Source organism: Zeus faber (assembly GCF_960531495.2).
Source record: "Zeus faber genome assembly, chromosome: 6".
NCBI lineage: Eukaryota > Metazoa > Chordata > Actinopteri > Zeiformes > Zeidae > Zeus > Zeus faber.
Window position 1 is genome coordinate 3,738,762 of NC_137201.1, and position 21,994 is coordinate 3,760,755.

The window sequence follows — 21,994 nt, forward strand, 5'->3', positions numbered from 1 at the left end:
CAGTGAAGAAGATTGTTATTTTTTTTAAGTTAAGCGAAAGTGAAGTGAAAAAAAAAAAAAATAAAATAAAATTGTAGCAATTAAGTTAAGCAATAAAGTGTCGCAACAAACGAAAGCGACCAAAAAAAGCACGAAACAAATTCCTCCGCCTATCTCCTCCACCTCCGCCAACATCTGTCATTAGTCCTCTGATCTCCAAGGAAAACACACTTTATAAAACCAGTTTATTTCTTTATATTCTCTTTTATTATGTTTTTCTACAATATTTGTAATTTATAAATACATTTTTCTTATTTAAAAACACGTAACAGAAAAACATTGGGTTGGTTTTTTGGGGGCTGGAATGGATTAATGGCCTTTCAATTAATTTCAATGGGGAAAATTGATTTGCTATACGAGCAGATTGAATAACGAGCTCTGTCAAGGAACGAATTAAACTCGTAAGTCAAAGTACCACTGTATATATATGTACACACACATCTATATACATATATATATATATATATATACATATATATGTATATATACATATATACATATATATATGTATATATACATATATATATATATATATATACATATACATATATATATATATACATATACATATATATATATATATATATACATATATATATATATATATATATACATATATATATATATATATATATATATATATATATACATATATATATATATATATATATATATATATATATACATATATATATATACATATATATATGTATACACACACACACACACACACACACACACCGGCCACTTTATTAGGTACATCTTGCTAGTACCCGGTTCGACCCCCTTTTGCCTTCAGAACTGCCTTAATTCTTGGTGGCATAGATTCAACAAGGTGTTGGAAACATTCCTCAGAGATTTTGGTCCATATTGACATGATAGCATCACGCAGCTGCTGCAGATTTGTGGGCTGCACATCCATGATGCAAATCTCCCGTTCCACCACATCCCAAAGGTGCTCTATTGGATTGAGATGTGGTGACTGTAGAGGCCATTGGAGTAGAGTGAACTCATTGTCATGTTCAAGAAACAAGTTTGAGATGATTTGAGCTTTGTGACATGGTGCATTATCCTGCTGGAAGTAGCCATCAGAAGATGGGTACACTGTGCTCATAAAGGGATGGACATGGTCAGCAACAATACTCAGGTATGCTGTGGCGTTTCAACCATGCTCAATTGTGCCCAAAGTGTGCCAAGAAAATATCCTCCACACCATTACACCACCACCACCCGCCTGAACTGTTGATACAAGGCAGGATGGATCCATGCTTTCATGTTGTTTACACCACGCGGTCGCAGCTGAAATCGAGACTCATCAGACCAGACAACGTCTTTCCTTCTACTGTCCATTTTTGGTGAGCCTATGGGAATTGTAGCCTCAGTTTCCTGTTCTTAGCTGACAGGAGTGGCACCCGGTGTGGTCTTCTGCTGCTGAAGCCCATCTGCTTCAGGGTTGGACGTGTTGTGCGTTCAGAGATGGTATTCTGCATTCCTTGGTTGTAACGAGTGGTTATTTGAGTTACTGTTGCCTTTCTATCGTCTCAAACCAGTCGGCCCATCCTCCTCTGACCTCTGACATCAACAAGGCATTTCCGTCCAGAGAACTGCCGCTCACTGGATACTTTCTCTTTTTCGGACCATTCTCTGTAAACCTTAGAGATGATTGTGCGTGAAAATGCCAGTAGGTCAGCAGTTTCTGAAATACTCAGACCAGCCCGTCTGGCACTAACAACCATGTCACACTCAGAGTCACTTAAATCCCCTTTCTTCCCCATTCTGATGCTCGGTTTGAACTTCAGCAAGTCATCCTCCCCATGTCTACATGCCTTAATGCAATGAGCTGCTGCCATGTGATTGGCTGATTAGCTATTTGTGTTAACAAGCAATTGAACTGGTGTACCTAATAAAGTGGCCTTTTATATATATATATATATATATATATATAAAAGTACACTTTTATATATATATATATATATATATATATATATATATAGTTTCATCATCTGAGCAATTCTTACTGAATTTCATCTGATGTACTTGCAGTGAAGCAAATTGTGTCCGTTTTGTAAATATTGTGTTAATATTCATATTTGTGTGCAAAGTCTGTGGATAAGGGTAATCGATGACATTTTGACATGGGTTTGAGCTTGTCTGCCACTCGTCCTCGAAATCAAATTCCACTGACCTCCATTGTGTGGTCATTTAAAGGATAGGTTTTTGCCATCGTTCAACTCTGGCCTTATTAAAATGTCGGTTCTCATCATTTATAACTGCTCCTGTGAGTTTCCATTTGAGAGATTTACCAGGCTAAAACGCTTGCCCCATTGGACTGCATTTAAACAGAGTGAGAACCTGCAGCAGAGTGGTAAGGTTCTTAATAGTAGTTGGTGTTCAGCAAGGATGTGCTATGAACAGCTATAAAGGATGGGAATCGACATTTGACTAAGGAAAAAAAAAAAAGCAATTAGGTAGGAAAGAAATCATTTAAAAAAGGAAAAATAGCAAACCTTTAAGGGTGCAATGTGTAGCATTTACGGAATCGACTTGGCAGAAATGGAATATAATAAGTGTTTTAGTTAGTGCATAATTCCATGAAAATATTGTGTTTTTGTTATCTTAGAAGGCATTTTTGTCTACATAGGGAGTGGGTCCCCTTCCACGGAGGCTGCCATGTTGCACCGCCATTGAGAGGGGTATTTGGGTGCGATTTGCAACCTCACCATTAGATGGCAGTTAATTATACACACTGCACCTTTAAGACATTTGACTTTGAGTTTTTGATGAGTTTTTATCATTTACCCAGGTGTTTAATATCTATTTTCCATTCTTCTCCCAGTGTCTTTATCCGAGCCTTTTCTTAATCCGTGATCAAATTTTTTTTAACTCCTCACTTCAGTCTCAACACCAAAACGTTTCCTCTTATGGGAATATCTCTCGATTCGCTCGAAAGTGACGATACACAACGACAACGGCTGACAAACAACAAAGTGATTTATTGAAAAGGGGGGGGGGGGATTACTGTACATTTTTCATATATTTTTTATGCCTCCAAACAGTAAGAGTACAGATAAATATAGCCTTAATAATTATTTATAAAAAAAATCATTGAACATTGAACATCCGAAAAAAAAAACCTAACAAAAGAAAATCCACAGTCGTCAATATTTTGAAAGTTAAAATTTTGTACAAACTTATTTACACAATTTGTTCTGCCCTTCTTTTTTTCTGCTTGACACATGAAATTAAAAACAAAAACACTACATTTGTACCTTCTTGGGTTTAGTACAAAAAGTCATTCGTTAAAAGCTTTGGTGTACAGCGCAAAAACTGTAAGATCTAATGTGTTTTATTTTAAAGCTACTGCGAGTTCGTTTTCGCAACATTTTAGTGCATTTTCATTGGGAATTCCATCCATGTTTTGAATAATGCTGTATTCCTCTGCACTCTATGAGGCAGACTGTGTGTGTGTGTGTGTGCGTCCAGCTGCAGAGGTATTTCCAATGCTGGAGGAAAGAAGCAGGTAAGACGGCTTCGGGACATCTGCTCTCAGGTTTGTGTTTCTTAATGTGTCCCCGTTGTTTGACCCCCCCCACACACACACAAAAATAATAAGATTAAAAAAATAAACACATAAAAGGGGCATTAAAGTAAAGTCCATGGAACGTTGTTGACTTATCCACAGGGAAAGAACTGTCTGGCTCAGTGTGTGATGAACACACTTAAACCAGAAAGACAGTTCGATTTTTTTAATAACATTTAATGTTTCTAAAACACTTTGAGTTGTAACCCAGTTGAAGGATGAAATGTCTTTTGAAGGGGAAAAATAAAAAGTTATTTGGCCTATTGATGGTCGATCACCCGGTATATATTTGACTGCTCTCAGGTTTTTCACAGGGTGGCGATCTGGAGCTGTCGCGTGCAAGCAGCAGTAAAAAAAAAAACCCAAAAAAACAAAACTGCCGCAAAGGTAGAGTTCCATATTTTGGCATTTTATCCCCACCGAGATATTTCACAGGGACAGACAATTTACCTTTACCAATTCCACCTCTTGGGATATTAATGTGCGCTTCCAAAAATTGCGAAACTAAGAGGGACAATTTCTGGACCTGGTGATGTCTCCCAAAGTGTGCTTTCACCAATTTAAAATCCTTAAACTGTAATATTGCAATGCATATATAAAAAAAATAATAACAAATGAAAATGTTATTAAATTCTTGGGGGGCTTTCTACATCAGTGTCGTAGCTGTGTAAATCCTTATATAAACAAACCCCTAATCTGTTTCATTTCGGTACACTGGTGTAGGCAATATTTGTCAAATAACCATAAACGGCCGATGGCAGTGTGCTGGTTTATCCAGACCAAACAGACCTGTAATAAATGTAATGAGGACACTCGAAGTTCATGCGTCCAGGATCGTCGCAAACGACGAGGCGATGAAAAGAAAAAACACTTAGCAGTCCGACCCGTTCGTTTTCACACTTTAGCCTTTTCTTACATCGGTCAAATAATTTAAAAAAAACGAGGAGGATGGCGAGAAGCTCCCCAACTCCCTGGAGAATCTGCACCTGTCAGCAGAAAAGGGGCGGGTGGCAAGGAAGCAATCGGAAATGAAATATTAGTATCTACAGAGCCACAGGGGCTCCCGTAGGAATCCCACTGTTCACTCGGGAGATAGAGAAGAAGAGTGTGTGTGTGTTTAACCTCAATACCAGAACAAGCCTGATTGGGTTAAAAGGGAAGTTGCTGTGGGTTTAGCTATGGTCTAAAAAGGCTGCCCCCGTGACGGCAGGAGCCGTTGACTTTGTTCTAAAGTGACAAAAAAAAATAAAATATATATACATATATATATATATATATATACACATATATATACATATATACATATACACATATATATACATATACACATATACACATATACATATATATATACATATACACATATACATATATATATATATATATATATATATATATATATATATATATATACATACATATACATATATATATATACATACATATATACATATATATATATACATATATACATATATATATATACATATATACATATATATATACATACATATACACATATATACATATATATATACATATACACATATACATATATATACATATATATATACACACACACACACACACACACACACACACACACACACACACACACACACACACACACACACACACACACACACACACACACACACACACACAGCCCCCCCACCCCCCCCCCCACTTCATTGCGGCTTTAATAATTGTTTTCACCAATATCAAAAGAGAGAGAGATGCGGACTGGCCTAAAAAGTTCTGCGCAGCGCAGAGGGGTCAAGCATCATTTATTATTATTTTTTTTTAAGATTCTCGGTATTAAAAGGGAAAACAAAAAGATGATCATCTCATTTGAACAACAACGCCATGGTATTCGTCTCTGTGCTTCAATCTAAAGTGCTTGGAATAAGCCTCCCAGTCGAGTCAATCGTGTAGAGGGAGGAGCAACAGCGCCGGTGACTGGAAGTACAGCGACGGTTACAGATACAGGGGTTGGCAGCACCGCTCGTACAGATTGTCAGGGTAGGGTAGACTTTTTTGGGACAATTCGTCCTTGAGTTGTTTTATGTGGGGGGGGCATCTCAAAGATGACGAAGACAAATAAAAGTATCTCCGGATGAGTTAAAGCCCATTTTCTATCATGAGGCACCACTCTGGAGGTATTTCCTTAACATCCATTCACAAAGCCAGAAGGATCCGTTGGAGGGCCAGTTTCATCAATGCCCCGTGTTGGCCGATTCACAGGGTTTCCTGAGAGCCGTGAAGCAGTGGATAGCAACGAGAGGGTTGGAAAGGCCAAAGAGCACTGTGTGAAGGTCATGGATAGGTTCCAATGTAAGAATGGGCACCGTCAAACTCTTTCTCAGCGTCATGAAACACCATAAATTGGCGCAACGATCAAATCAGTCCGTTTACATTCTCTCTTCTCTGCATCTTTCTCTCACATCCATCCAAGATTCTCTGACCATGTCTCTCACACACACACACACACACACACACACACACACACACACACACACACACACACACACACACACACACACACACACACACACACACACACACACACTCTCTGAGGTCAATGGTTTAGGGGTGGGTCCTTTAGCCCTTTGTAAAGGCAGAGATTCTGCTGAAACAGCATTCAGTTCCAAGTGTAGAATGTGAAAAAACACTGACGACTTTGGTTTCCATCGGAGGAAGACGTTACCGTTCAGACAGAGGTTAGCATAAAGATACACAAAACAAAAACTAATACCAAACCAAACTGTTTTTCTTTTTTTCCCCCCCCTTCACCCCTCTAGGGCTCACGCTAATGTGGGGAACCTGGTAGCGTTTTAAAGTTAGCATATGCAATGGGATAAGAAAAGGGCCAGCCGGGGTTATTTGCCTTTAAAGCTCAAGATTTGCTACAGTTCCCAACATCTGACGGGGATCAACACCCCTCCACTTTCAAATGCGTCCAAAAGTTATTTTCCTCTCCTTGAGGGTAACTGAAGGAGAGTAAAAACAAACCATTTTGTCCTATTTTCAGTCTAGTCTTTCCTTGCACTACCTGGCCTTCCTAGAACTGCAGATTGCAGACACATGCTGCGTTATTAGAGTGATACAGAGGAGAAATGTCTCGCAACCGCAGGCTATTAGGCTTATTAAGAGGCTAAATGGTTCTTTACCATGAGCTATGTATTTCCATGGCTTCTCCCACCTTCTCCACCCGAGTGACTGAAGGATGGAGATTCCTGATTGTCATCGAGAGGGGAAATTCGGGCCTATTACGCTTCCCGCTCTTGGGAAGACGCCCAAGCTTTATTGTGCTTAGCACCTGCAGGCGCTAAAGGGTACTATGAGAGATTGGCTTTGCTGCAGCAGGTGCCTTCCTGGCTTGTTGTTCCCCTGAGAAGGCCGACTGGAGGTTGCTGTGCACAGACAAAAGTCTTAACCGCCGAGAGAGTCCGCTGTCCGGGGCTGTCATCAGCAGTAGAAGCTTTCTCCGTCGTTGTGAGGTTCTGGCATCACCGTGGCCGCACCTTCCAGAGGAAGAGGAACCATAAGTTGGCACATAGGAACTTTCACCTGGGCAAAACACACCCATCCTGGACTACAGACCACACAAACCTTCTATCTGGCCTTTCATGAATACCAGCAACACAGCAAATGAATGCACAACAAGGCTCAGGACATAGGGAAGCGGAATCATGGGATATCTGGATCAATCGATTAATGTCTCCACAATATTTTGGGGGGAGCCCAATTTTAGGCATTGTTGAGTTGAGAAAAATGTACACTTAAGACAGACTTAACTCACCGGCCAACAGAAACATTGACCCAGTAAGTGACCCTTATGTCAGTCAGTTACTGGGCAATGGAAGCCTAAACATCAAAATAATATGTCTTATCACAAGCATGTTTATGGATCACACTGAGTAAATGCTGGAGCTGAAATATACCATTTGGATTGATTCAGAAAAAGTTTTCTTACATATTGATTCACAATTTGGTCAACTCAACACTTCAGTCCCCAGAACAATGGTCATTCCCACAGGGTTCAAATAAACAATTGTCAATAATTGATGAATTGGCCTGTAGAGTTCAAACCTACCTATCTCCGCCTCCTCGCCTCCCTTCTTCTTCTTCTTCTCCTTTTTTCCCTTGGGCTTGGCCAGCTGGAGGAGCCTGGCAGGGAGCTGCACCTCCTTCTCCCCTCCCTGGGTCTTGGAGGAGGAGGAGAAAGGGTTGAAGTTTTTGCCCATCCTCTTGGATCCGATGCGGAGGAAAGGCTCTTTGGTGGGTGCAGAGGAGGAGAGTTCAACCTGCGAGGCAATGGGGCGACATGGAGGTTATTCGGCAACATAGTTCAGTATTGTTGAGTGGAGAAAGCACTGATGTTCAAGTCATTTCGATTTCAAATACAGATCCGAAATACATTTAGAGAAGGTGATTTGCATCAGAATCTTTTAAATAGATTTCGTAAAGAGAGAATAGCTTCAGCTAACTGCTGAACTGAATCAATTCAAAAGATTCTCAGACCAACCACTCAGGGTGACTCCCAGTGATTGAAAAATAAGGTTTAGGTGTTTATGCTGCCCGCCTACCTCCTTCGATTGATCTGGCACTTCTCTGGGTTCTAGATCCAGGGAGCCGGAGCTGTGGAAGCGCAGAGACTCTTCGGAAGTGGTGGAGGGCGTCCGCTGGTACCGCTGGAGCTGACCCGACTACAAAAAAAAAAAAGCGTAGGCATTCTTTTTAGGTGTCCGAAGCCTGGTGGAAAATGCTAGCAATGGCCCCTGCTCTAGAACTTGTACAAACATTGTTAATATGTTGCAGGCCTCCTCTGCTACTTGTTTTGGGGGGCATTTATTTTTATAGCTATTTATTGTTTTTATATCCCTGCTGCAATCCATTCCACACGCGCCACAAAACATTTTTGACAATTTTTTTGTGATCTTATTATCAAGTGCTTTAAGTTAATTACCTAAAGGTTTTGATTTTTTTATTTTGTGCCTTGAAATTTATTTTGTCTTATACACCAAAATAAGCCATTCATCTCTAAAGCTGGTCCCGGTAAAGTCGCTGCTATCCAGGAGCCCCTTTTCGAAATCTTCTACTTTACTTTCAACCTGCAGACCTCTTATACAGTTTTCTCTTTTTTAACCGTGAGATGGTATGGGACATCTGTGACATGAGATCATGACCGGCTAAGAACGAAAAGAAGACGTGTAAACTCCATACAAACTGAACCCGTGACCCAATTTTGGATCAGGACCCACGAGTTCCCTCTTTTACTCTCTCTCTGACTCACCTCGTCCATCCGGAGGGCCTCCATCCTCTCCACATCTCTCCTCAGGGACTCGCGCTCCCTCTCCAGCCTCCTCTGGGCCTCTCGGAGCTTCTCTAGCTCCCTCTGGTACTCCTCCTTCTTCCTCTGGAGCTCCTCGCGCTCCTCCTCCAGTGCACAGCGGCCCCGGGCACTCTCCCCCTCCGAGCCCCGCAGCCTGTCCTCCCTCTCGGTCAGACACCTCTCCCGCGCCTCCCACTCCCTCTCCCAGCGCCGCTTCTCTTCCTGGTGCGCAGCCTGCTGCTTCTGGAAAAGGAAGAGGGCCGTCAGGAGTAAAGAGTTTGTTGGACTTGATGTTGTTAGAAATAAAGCTGAAATAAAGTCATACAGTGACGTGCAATTTTGTAGTAATTGCTAATGATGATGCAAATAAATAATAATAATAAAATAAAAGCTGTCAAATTGGCACCATTTGTGGCCCAGTGAGGTACAAAACATAATTTGTCCCCAGAGGCGCAAAAATACCCATACCAATGATACAATCTTGGGTAAGCAGACATTGAAGGTACTGTTGGTGGGACAAGCCATTTTACTTTATTCTTTGCTGCATGAATGGAGGATTTTGCATTTACAAGCAAGTATATATAATCTAGGGAGGGAAAAAGTTTTCAGAACACTCTGGTTTGATCACTTCCGTGATTAAGAAATCACAAATCTGTGCAACTTCAATATCACTCAATCTGGCTTGGTAAGCGTTTTTATAGCCTTTATACAGTAGGTATATGCATTGAAGAGGACATGTCAACATTTGTACAACACGTTCTGAAATTCTTGTTTTGACTGAAGAAAATGAATGAAAGTACATTAAAACGGCTCCTTAATCCAGCGGGGTCAGGATTTAAACTCTGCCATAAACAAACACACAAATATTCAACATTATTACATACAGCAGGGCCTACATTTCACCGTCACTTTTTAAAATTGAAGCCTGTGGAATACTTTTCTTAGCGACACACAAGTAATAAAATGATTTCAAATCAATATTCTGTGTTGTGTAGAGCTCCACCTGCAGGCTGGCGGCTTCCTGCCGCTGTCTCTCCAGGCTCCGCTGCTTCTCCTGCTCTATGAGGGAGGAAGGCCGCGAGGAGGAGGAGGATGAAAGTGAGGATGAGGACGACGAGTGTCTGGAGGAGGGCTGGCCGGCTGGACGTTCACTCAGACCCTGCCGCTGCTCCTCGATGAAAGAGTCTTGTTGGGCCACAACTGCCTGCAAGGGGATGGAGGGAGGCATTGTAAAAAGAGTCTTCCATATCTGAGATCTCAGCTGGTTAGCAGTGTGCATAAGTGCTTGTTCTTACATTCCTCTGTCCCCGTATCAAACACTGCACGATTTTGAATAAAATGGGACTGATGATTTTCTTGATTAGAATTGAGATCAAGAGTCTCTCATTATTCTTTTAGATCGAAGACAAAGGTAAACGCGGATGTTTTGAAAAAACAAAAAATAAAGTTGCAGTTTTGAATGGTAACTGCAACTTTATTTTCCACCCAACACAGACAATCTTATGGATTGCAACTTAAAGACACTGTTCCTACACGTGATGTTCCCTAGTTATGCTCAAACTGTGCATTGTGGTATGACCATGTCGTGAAGTTACAACAACATAGAGAGACATTTCCCGTCTGTTTCTGGATCTAGGGTAAGAATGAATGCGTGCGTTTTGTCGGCTACCTGAAGCGAAGTCAGCAGGTCGTGGAGCTGGATCACACTGTGCTGGACCTGCTGGACACACACACACACACACACACACACACACACACACACACACACACACACACACACACACACACACACACACACACACACACACACACACACACACACACACACACACACACACACACACTTAAATTGATCTTTCATTCCAGAGGAGTGCACACTGCTCCGAGGTCAAATGACGTAAAACATCCGATCTCGCTATTCGGCAAAAAAGCCCCGACAATTACCTCATTATTCCTTTTATGCAACATCTGCAGGCTGGTAGTGGCTCCCTGTTGAGAAAACCAAGCAACATGTTCAAAGGAGGAAGTGAAAATAACGCCCACTCTCTAAATACTTGATAGCCAATCTGCTTTAAATCTACAGATTTTGGGATACCCTAATAAATAAATAAAGAATGAATCAACGGTGATAAGATGAACGAAACATATTTCTCACACACCTTCTTCAACACGCTGTCTGACTCAGTCCTGCGAAGGTCAAGTGCGTCATCTCCCTCTTCTTTCTCTCCGTCTGGGGGAAGAAAACAAAAAACAAAACACGAAAACAAAAGTGTGAGAGATAGAAACGGAGAGCGATCTAACTCCTTCCTGTCAACAGAAAGACCTTGGATGAATCAGGATATGAATGAATGAGGTTGTAACGCATGTATAGTCATTTAAAGTATTGTATTGGTCCAAAGCGCTGTATTTCCCCAAGTAAACCTCCGGAGATTCCACATCCTATATCGTGACGTATTTGACATTTCAAGCAAAAATGTGAAACGCGGTACCGCGCCAAATTAATCACCACTGAGAGACACAACGTTATTGAATTTATGCCCAGCCCTTCAGCGGTGGTACCATTAACACAAACACCTCAATAGCATATAATCCTTAAAACCGATGTGAGCTCACCATTTTAATTAGGCCACATTTACGAGGTATTGATTCAGGACACTGTTGTGTGTCTAAGTGTGTTACAGTCTGTCTGCCAGGTGGGTGGGGTTGTGTGTGTGTGTGTGTGTGTGTGTGTGTGTGGGCTTACTCTTGCTGATGTTCATCTGGTGACTGTCGAAGCCGCCGAAGGTCTCCGCTCGTCTGGGCAGGCACACCGGTCCCACGCTGCCCCCTGCCAGGTTGACAGGGCTACTGCACCCTGCCCCACCCACGCCACTGTTAAATAAGGCCTGGAGCGTCTCCACTGGTGTTGGGGAAGAGACCAGGACAAAACCAGTAAATTACAAAAACAAAATAAATAAAAAAACAGTGGGATTCAAGGGCTCACGTTAAATTTAAGACTAAGCTTTTTTTTTTTTTTCATACCTGATACAATTTAGAACCTTTTTTTACAGTGAAAATCTCCCAAGTAAATGTCAAAACTATAGTGACCAGAAAGTGAATTCCGACCTGAGGCTGACACAGACATGCCAACCTTGGGAAAATATTTTGAGTAACACAATAGTGTAACAGGGAGTCTCCGTGGCGTTTGAGTTACTGCAGCAAAATGACTCGATCAGTTATTCACACAGTAGCCACCTCATAATGAGGCTAATCACATCATATGCAAGCTACTATGGCTAAGTATATACAGTATACAAATTCATCTCATTAGGATACATCCCTTAAAATGCATGATCTCGTAAATTACCGAACAGGTTTACCAACTAGAGATGCACCGATTACAATTTCTTTGGCCAATTCAGTTTCCTGATTCTTTTAAAGTCTGACCTGCCGATTCAGATTTCCGATCTGCTGTACGTCAATGACAAATGCATTGCGTGATCTGATGATGCTCACGTAATGGGACAGCTGCACATACGGATTACCGCGTCAATTTTCAGTTACCACAATAGTGAGATTGCTGATTTTGACACTATTTATTATTGTTCATTATTCACTATGGAAAAATAATAGAACATAAAACTGCCCCTGAGTTCCAATAAAATAAAATACAACATGGAACGGTAACTGAGTTCCAATAAAATAGAATATGGGACTGTCACCAAGTTTCAGTATAATGCAAACTGTAACTGGACACAACATATGACTAACATGGAAATGGTCCAATTCAAATTTAAATTAAAGTCTTTCACTTTTAAGTGCAAATATAAATTTATATTATATTTATATGGTACTTGGCATTCCAAAATAAATTGCAATCATTACAAAAAAATTGAATATAAAACAAATGGCACTCTTTTCACTTTCGTTCACTGGAAGTTCTAATTCGCTCATCGTACATTAAACCAACTGAATCAAATCGAATGACTCGTTTTACTGAGTGACTCGTCAAGAACCGAGTCTCAAAAAAGAGTCAAACTTTTAATCACAAGTGGAGCTACGCTGTAACAGCGGAAGAAACGCAGTTTGCACAATGTTGGAATATTGTCAGGCAATAGATAAATAATTGATCTAATCTTTGTTTACCTTGAAGTACCTCCAAATAGACTACATTTTCTTTCTTTTGCTCTCTTTTTTGAGTGTCAACTACGGTACATTACGTTGGTATCCGGTTTGAGTACCGGAGCATTTTTACCAGTACAGTACATAAGCGCAGTATCAAGCGTGTAAATTGGCAAAGAATCTGAAACTATCTGACACTGTTCGTCCGATCACCAGTCATGGCCGATTAAGCTGAAAAAAGCCTGATGCATCTCATGTCAATTTTATTTGCTATATCTAATATACCAATCCTATTGAAGGCTGACAAAGAATTTAATTTAACTGACATATTTTTATTGTCAGTAAGTAAAGCTTTATTTATATTGAACTACTTAAAGCACACTGTTGCAAAGTGCTTTACAGACATGTGGCAAAAAAAATACAAACACAATGCAAAATAAATGACAAACTGAAACATTTTTGACAAAATAGGCATGCAATTATAACACAAGTCTTACCTATAAACAAAGATAAAACCTACAGAATTGTGTTTTCTCATGATCAACAGATTTGGCTGATCTAATAGATCGAGGGAGCCTTCTTTAAGCCTTCTGACTTTTGATTATAAGTCACTGACAAAAGCACCCACTAAAAGACGTAGGGACGATTTTGCAGACGGGGTTCAATCTAAATCAGGACTAATTCATCCAGAATTTAAAAACACCTTTCTGAGACGTTGCTTAATTTAAGATGACTTAGTTCTAGACTATAATGTCTAGAGAATAAGGTAATGAAGACTAGTCAGCTTCTTCTGTCTGGTCTTGGTGCTGGTCTTAGTCCAGATAATCAATTTTCTCTGTTTTCAAGGTTGACCTGGAGGCCCACATCCATTAATCCAAAAATAAACCTGCCAGGTTTAATTTAAGCCTTCACTTAGACCTAGATTAGCTCTCATCTTCCTTCTGGAAATACACTTTTTTTTTTTTTTTCCTTTAATCGAGATTCGGGCAGTCAGACTATTTTAAACCATGAATGACAAAAAGGCCATTTCACAGATTCAAAGTTTGATTCAGTCCACGATTAGGCATAATCTGTGTCTGAAAACCATCCCATAATCTAATGCGATATGATACAATGCTTAGAACCACCTGTCCTTCTAGGAAGCTGAAACAAAGACCTGAACTTCCCAAGAAGCACAGGTCTGTTCTCCCACCCACCTTCCTTTATGGCATCCTTCATGATCGGCTCGCCCCTGGTGATGCTGTTGGGCGTGGCCCTGAACAGCATGCGCTCCCTGAGCGATTGGACGGCATCCTCAGGGGTGGGATTACAATCACATAGGTCTCTGAAGATGTTGACCTTCTCCTCCAGCAGGGAGACTATCTGTTCATCCTTTCTCCTCAAGAGTTCTTAAACACACATGAATTCATGCAAAGTTAAATCAAGCGAAGTTTAGAAATTAGCTGCCAAGTCTTTCCTTGTGAGTTCCAGCATGCAGTGATGGATGAATATATAATGACCGTACATATACTGTATTGATATCACCGGTGTGAAATATGGTCTGGATACCAGATTATACAATGTTGGTTACCATCAGTTCTACTTGTTCTTCTTGAAACAAAAGTGGAAATTGCAGATCAGAATAACGGAGCAGAATTAATTTTTTGAACATGGCGGAATTAAGTATTGAGGGCTGCAGACAGAGTGTCTACCTCTGATCTCCTTGGCTCGGTTTTCCTGCTGCCTTCTGTCCTCCTCCGTCTCGCTGGGGACGCCCTCGTCCTCCTCTTTCTCCCTGTCATGTCACAATGCACCGTAAAAAAAAAAGAAAAAACAACAAACAAAAACAACCTCATGTCACCATCTTTGTTTAACCTGGTTTTGATGATTTTAAATGTTATATTCAGGGTTGGGAATGTTGTCATTTTTCTGCCAAGAATATAAATAAAGCTGTTGCTCTTCATTTATCCAACAAAGCAAAGTGTTTAAACTATGTATAGTTCTTATTATTGATCACAGTGATGCTCTGAGGTCTTACATGCAGTGCATGGTGTCCTGTATGAGACTCATCCAGGTGTTGCGTTCTTCCTTGCTGCTCGCCAACACCTCCACCATCTCCGGCCGATTGCTGCCCGCTGTGATCAGAAAGAGGCCTGGGAGACAAGACGTATTCAGGTTGTCAACTTAAACATGGGGATTGAGGTAACAACAACAAGAACAACAAACACACTAAAAATTGAACAGACCTCTTTCTTCGTTGGCCACCTCCCTGACAATGAGCTTCTGTAAAGAAACAACTGTGGAGCGCTGATCCTGAGACAAATGAATGAGACTTTGTTAAACACACTCTCTAGTGCCCTGCCCTTTAAAGCAGCAGTTGGCAACCAAAACAAAAAGAAAGGAAATGATTGGAACTAATTCAAGACCTATTTTCGTATTTCATCCCAACTCACCAGAGAGGCGAAGACGTACTTCTGGTCTTTCTCCTGAAGGAACACCAGCACATCTGACAGCAGCATGGCATGGACATCTGGAGATGCATTTAAAATGGAAAATAGGGGTGTATTTAGCAATTAGTAAAAAGTCATATTTTTTGCCTCATGAATACATAGAGTTCATAGGATCAGTAAAATATTATAGGCAAAATGATAATGTAATGTATTGTTGTGTTATCAACAGAGCAGAACCTGATTGGCTCACAACAGTATATTTTGAATTGGAATGGAACGTGACTGTCTCAAAACAACATAAGAAATAATATTATTTGTATTTCTACTATTCCCTCAAACAGTCAAATGTTTGGTGAGACCGTCCAGTTACAACTTAAACGGTGTTACGCTTACAGCAGTCAACAGGTTGTCAACAGGTCCCATTAACAGGTTTAGTGGTGATATGTGAGCTTGAAAGAATGACATAGTTGCGCAGCGGTGGAACCTTTGAGCCGGGCCGCAGAGTTCTTGAGTTGCAGTGGCCCGTCGTGATGCAGCCTCCTGCCTCTGATGAGGTCCTCCTTGGCAAACATCTGGCCGCTCTTCATACGCATAATGGACTTGCTGTCCGTCCGACTGGGGAAACCAAAAGGAAACACCATTAGGTGTCCATGCATTGCTCTTGAAGTTTACCTTTACTGATAATGTTCCAGCAGAAAAGGTTAGAAAGGGTAGGTTACACAACATTTTACAGAAAGGAGCATAGAACTCAATAAGAGATATAAGAATGACTATATAAAACAGATATAGTAATTTGATATTACTAAACATTGTAATGGTTGCCAGTAGAAAGCACCACAACTTCCTTTTTCTGGTCTCTTAAGTTGGCACTGATGTAGCCCAAAGGGATATAACTAAAAGGAGATTTAATTAAGACTTAAATATTTGCCTCGTTGATAAGAGCGGTACGTTTCACAATATTATGTCTGTACACAATTTGGGGGGGGGGGTTGGGCTTACCTGTAGACCTCCCTCAGACGCCGCTTCTTCTCCTGCTCGTTGACCTTGCTGTCCACGGCGGCGATGAGCTCCTTCACACAGCGCAGGGCATCAGAGACACACGCGTGATCTTCATCCGTTTCTGCACGGAGGTGGGGGGGGGGTGTCAGAGGGAGAGAGGGCGCTCTGACTGCTGTTGACTGAATACTACAGAGGTTGAGGGCATTACAGTATTCCTGATACTCAAATAAATGTCTGATTAATGTAATAGTGGGAGGTTGAGGTGGTTTCTGTTGTTGTTACACGTAGAATTATGATGTTTTGCACCGGTGGCTGCACAAAATACAAAGGGGAATTATGCAGCTTATATGACGAATTGCCTTGCCATCAGTTAATAATATTTAACAAATTTTTCCATAGACATCGATAGTAGAGTCAGATCCAGTACTATACTCTTGTACACATACTTGTAGAAACACTGTTTCCACAAGTATGCTGCAGTGAAGTAGCTGCATCAAGTAGGTGTTTATCATTTTGTTTTGGGAAAATAGTTTCATAGGATATGTGATTTGGTTTAAACAAGGCAGTGAATAAATCCATTACTGAAGATAAAAAACAGTTAATTACAATTTTGTATACTAACATATAACTTATATACACTTATGTATTAACATTTAATCCATAGGACAAACTAGTCACTTTTTAAAAGTACTTATATTTTACTAGTTACTAGTTGCTATTCCAACAGTTACACCAGTTACTATTTTAGTTTTACTAGTCAAAATGTATGAGGTACTAGTACTTATTTATTAGATACTAGTAACTATTCTCATTGTTACTTGAAACTATTGCTATGTTACTAGTAACAATTTGGACTTTTTTTAAATTTAATCCAATGGGGCTCCGTGTTTGCGCTATCAAATATTTGCCTCAGACTAGTATCTATTCTGATTGTTACTAGAATCTATTTCAATTTTACTAGTCACTATTAATTGAGTACTAGTACTTTTTCATTAGTGACTGGTGCCTTTTTCTGCTGTTACAAGTAACATTTTCATTTTTAAAATAAATGAGTAAAACATGAGTAAAACCCTAATTAAACTAACAACAAGCTGTTCTGTCAAGTATTTTCTCATGGCGAGCTGTTCAGAATCAGAATAAGAAAATGTTGCTAGTAACAGCAAGAAAAGGCACCTGTCACTCATGAATAAGTACTAGTATTATATTTCTAGAAACAAGTAACATTGAAAGAGATACATGTAACAATGGGAATATATACTAGTCAGAGGCAAATATTTAATATCTGAAACAGAGGCCCATAGAATTCAATAACAAAATTTGTTATTAATTGATAATTGCAAATTGTTCCTAGTAACATTGCAACACAGGTACCCCTCAATTAACGACCTACCTGTTTAACGACGGTTCGGATTTACGACCAGCTCTCTGACCAGTCTGTATTGTACGCTGCGCACAATACCATGGCGTCTCAGTGTCAAGCACCTCATCGCGCATTACCGCAGTCTGTCAGTATTCACTAAACTAGCATTCACAATTGCCACACCGCCTTATCGTGAAATAACACGGGTCCTCGCTTCTGGACTAATTTGCTTAATGACCTGGTCCTATGAATGGAACTCGGTCGTTAAGTGAAGAGTACCTGTAGGTACTAGTAACAATTGGAATAGTTACTAGTATCTAATAAATAAGTACTAGTACCTAATACATTGACTAGTAAAACTAAAATAGTTACTAGTAACTGTTGGAATGGCAACTGCTGACTAAAATATAAGTACTTGTACATAAATACAGTACATTCTTTGGCCTCCTCTTACCTTTGGTGTGTTGCAGTATCCTCTGGATCAGCACGGGGTACTTGGTGATCCTCTGCGTCACCAGCAGGATGCACTCTGGGATACTGAGCCTGCGTACAATACTGCTGCTCATCGTCCTCTGGTGAAACACAATGGGGGGACAATTAACAAAAAATAAATTGATCATTCTCTGTTGTTCTATGCCCTCCTTAATGATAAGGTTTGCTAGTATTCAAAACAGGCTTTATTCAAATTGTTTTGCCGTGAAATGTATACATATTAAAAAAATAATTGTAGGGAAACGTAGAATTTAGGCATGCGTGAAGCATCCACGTGACACATTCCCAAGATATGATTGGCTAATTCAGCACCCAGGGTGGGCATCATCCCCCTGGAACAATTTAAATTAGCTTGTCATGTCAATGTTAAAATGTCTAAACTGCTAAAAACACTTTTTTAAGCAGGTTTTTTTTAAGGTTTTTTTTTTTCTTTAATTTTTCCGTGAAATCTGTTATTTAAGAGAAACAACATCCATGAAATTGAGAAAAAAAAAAATCACTGAATTAGACCAACTATACATATGACAATCTGGCTGAACACTTGGGGAACACACCATTGAGAAACTTACCACTCTACTGCAGCTTCTCACTGTGCTTAAATGCAGTCCAAATGGGCAAATGTTTAAGCTCCCTAACCCCCTGAACCACCCTTCACACTTTAGTGAACCCCCCCCTGCTTACCTTGATTAGGGCCTGGAAGCGCTTGTCTTTGGCGTGCAGTTCTTTGTAGAGGTTGACCGCTTCATTGTGGCGGCTGCAGAACTTGCCGTAGACTTTCTTCATGCGATCTGCGTTAGACCCTGAGAACTAAGGAGATCAAATCAAGTATTCTTTTAAAGAGAGAATATAAAAATAGAATCACTCTGGTGGTGTGTTTTTTTTGTTAAAAGTTCTTTACAAGTTCAGCAAAAACAGATATTTTGAATGTATCCTATTCATTGTATCCTTACCCTGATACCTCATTAAGCTATCTGACATAGTTTTCTTGTTCCAGATGCTTCATAGCACTCAACATTTTGGTTCTTGCAGTCATGTCACATTTAAAGACAACAGTAAGATTTTCCGGCAGCTCTTAATTTCTAGAGAAATAGACCGAACTAAAAGATGGACCCGGCTTTGTCCTCACAAAGAAAAAAACCTGCAAAAACAACTGACTGGCTGAGTTTGTACATACAGCACTCAATGAAAGTCATCTTCGGGATACCATATGATATTTTGATATTCAGGGAAAAACCACATTTGATGCAAACTTCAAACACTGCCTCATGAAATCGCGTCAACCCTGATGCCTTCCTCGCTGTTCTCACCTGATTTACAAGGACGTCACCGATACTGCGAATCACAAAGCTGCCGTCGCTGCACCCTTCGGCCGAGGAGGTCCTCTTTCGCTCCAACAGCAGGGTGAGAAAGTGAGTGTGCGTGTCCAACAGGTCGTCGAGCACGGGAAAAACCTAAGTTGAACAATCAAAGCACAATATTAAATGAACGGATAACAGCACTTTATGTGTCTTTTAAAAAAAAAAAAAAAAAAAAAGTCTGTATGATAAAAAATATACATAGTAAGAAAGAAAAACAAAATAATAGAACATTGGCAGCAATGGTGGGGAATGTAAAAATGGGTAATATGTAACGTATACTGAGGGTTGTAGACCGAGATATACGTACATGAGTATGTATGACTGGACAATAAGAAGTTTATTAGCCTTTCAGGACAGTGTTTTTATGCCATGTGAGAATACAAATATTCGTAAATACAGCTTGAAAGTTCCATCCGCACATCAGAACCAATACAATTCTGGAGCAGGTTATTAATCTGTACCTTGTCCAGAGTATGTGTGTCCAGCTGCAGCTCTTTCTGAACACTTTTGTAGTAGACCTCAGACATGATCCTCAGCGTTCTGACATGGTGGAATTCTGTCTGATACAGCTCTGAGGCCAGGCGGAAAGGAAAAGAGGAGGCAACTATTTACAACAAAAAGACTTAAAATATAAAATGTCATTACATTTAAACTTTGAAGTGAACAAACCTTATGAAATAAATCACTTGGATCTAGTCCAATATCAGGGTGTCTGCATGTATCAGGCAGTTACATCTAATAAGATTTATTTCTAGGACCTTTTATAGAAAGTATTAAGTACAAATATGGTAGGTTATGAACTAGATGATTCTACGATTGTTTATTATAACATCTTCCTTTAGGTCAGATGGCAAATAAGTGATAAAGGAACAGTAAATAAAGCTCACCATTACATTTAAGTCCATGGATTTTCTTGGTTCTCTCTCGACAGGTAAGTATAAAATATAGAAATGTTGACTCTGATGCAGAAAAATGTGACTCATTTTGAAATTGTATTTATTTATTTATCTTACATTGTATATACAGGTAGTCCTCATTTAAAGACCTACCTGTTTTTTAACGACTGTTAAGACTTACGACCAGCTCTCGGGCCAGTCTGTATTGTACGCTGTGTACAATAACGCTGCGTGTGCGGCGTCTCAGCGTCAAGCATCTCATCTAATCACCCTTTATATACTATATACACTCATCTCATCACTGTTCTCAGTGTCGTTCCTGCAGTCTGTCAGTATTCACTACACTAACGTTCGCAATGGCCACGCCCCCTTACCATGAAAAAACATGGGTCCTCGCTTATCAATTAATTCGCTTAACGCCCTGGTCCTAGGATTGGAACTCGGCCGTTAAGTGAGGAGTACCTGTACTCAAATCTTAGCAAGAATCACTTCTTTTAAATTTTTACCGTAAATGACGTCTTGTCTCTTGACTTCGTCTTTCTTATGCAACTTCAGGAACTTCTTGTCCACTGTGGCGCTCCAAGAATCTGCTTCCAAGTCTTTGACCTCACACTCAAACTCTCCCATCAACTGGCTGTCAATCATCTCTGTACCTTTACAAAAGGAAAACATATATTATATCGTTCTGAATGCCAAATATCCTTTTATTGTACTTTTAATACTTGGTCAATGATCATACATGGTTAAAAATGAAACCATCTCCTTCTAGCTTGAAGAAAGTAACATTTAGTTTCATTTTTGGCCTGTTGTAGCTGAAAACAAGTCACATAGGTATCAAACATTGGTATTAAGTAGCGACGCACTGATCCAATGTTTTTCAGCTTTGATCCGATTCCGATACATATGTGCCAATAAGATACTGGTTACGATGCCAGAGCTCTTTTTTCTTCTTAATGTTGTTGTTGGTATAATGTGTAAGGTAACATGAGGCTGTAGTAAACCACACAGCACTTCTTATTAACAAAGCAAAATATATACAAAAACCCATTAAGTTTAAATGTATTCCAAAGCAATTTATTTGAACTGTAGGTTAAGTAGACTTCACATACTTCACATGTTACCTTCTCATACAAACAGGTGTAGGTTTACAAAGTGAATAAGTGAAAAAAAATAAAAATAAAAAATAAAAAGATTAAGAACCGGATCTGGACCTTTGGAACGTACATCAATGGGGCTGCCATACTGGAACGGTCGTGGTCGTGGACGGGCGGGAAGGGGACACTTTTCAAAACTATTTTCTACTCCACGTAGATCACAAACCCTTGACTATAAAAATGACTCATTGACATCGGTTAAGAAATGTACACACTGTAGTGCTTTTTATCCAGATAAAATGTAGCTCCCC

At 40.0% G+C, this 21,994-nt stretch overlaps 1 protein-coding gene across 5 annotated transcripts in view; it reads right to left on the reverse strand.

The window, feature by feature from the left end:
• Nucleotides 1-5,308: 5,308 nt before the first annotated feature.
• akap13 (A-kinase anchoring protein 13) overlaps nt 5,309-21,994 on the reverse strand; it is a 65,477-nt gene continuing 48,791 nt past the window's right edge. For 4 of the 5 annotated variants that reach the window (XM_080002619.1, XM_080002617.1, XM_080002616.1 and 1 more), the window contains 21 exons: nt 21,096-21,242; nt 20,155-20,264; nt 19,643-19,786; nt 19,017-19,142; nt 18,298-18,415; nt 16,484-16,604; nt 15,969-16,099; nt 15,488-15,564; nt 15,281-15,347; nt 15,073-15,187; nt 14,747-14,829; nt 14,252-14,443; nt 11,698-11,853; nt 11,114-11,184; nt 10,899-10,943; nt 10,624-10,674; nt 9,958-10,158; nt 8,916-9,197; nt 8,209-8,328; nt 7,716-7,926; nt 5,309-7,143 (listed from right to left, as the gene is read on the reverse strand). In XM_080002619.1, the coding sequence (XP_079858745.1) occupies nt 7,088-7,143; nt 7,716-7,926; nt 8,209-8,328; nt 8,916-9,197; nt 9,958-10,158; nt 10,624-10,674; nt 10,899-10,943; nt 11,114-11,184; nt 11,698-11,853; nt 14,252-14,443; nt 14,747-14,829; nt 15,073-15,187; nt 15,281-15,347; nt 15,488-15,564; nt 15,969-16,099; nt 16,484-16,604; nt 18,298-18,415; nt 19,017-19,142; nt 19,643-19,786; nt 20,155-20,264; nt 21,096-21,242 (2,624 nt within the window). In that variant the 3' untranslated portion in view covers nt 5,309-7,087. The remainder of the gene's footprint in view (nt 7,144-7,715; nt 7,927-8,208; nt 8,329-8,915; nt 9,198-9,957; nt 10,159-10,623; nt 10,675-10,898; nt 10,944-11,113; nt 11,185-11,697; nt 11,854-14,251; nt 14,444-14,746; nt 14,830-15,072; nt 15,188-15,280; nt 15,348-15,487; nt 15,565-15,968; nt 16,100-16,483; nt 16,605-18,297; nt 18,416-19,016; nt 19,143-19,642; nt 19,787-20,154; nt 20,265-21,095; nt 21,243-21,994) is intronic. The other variant, XM_080002618.1, reaches the window with a different exon arrangement.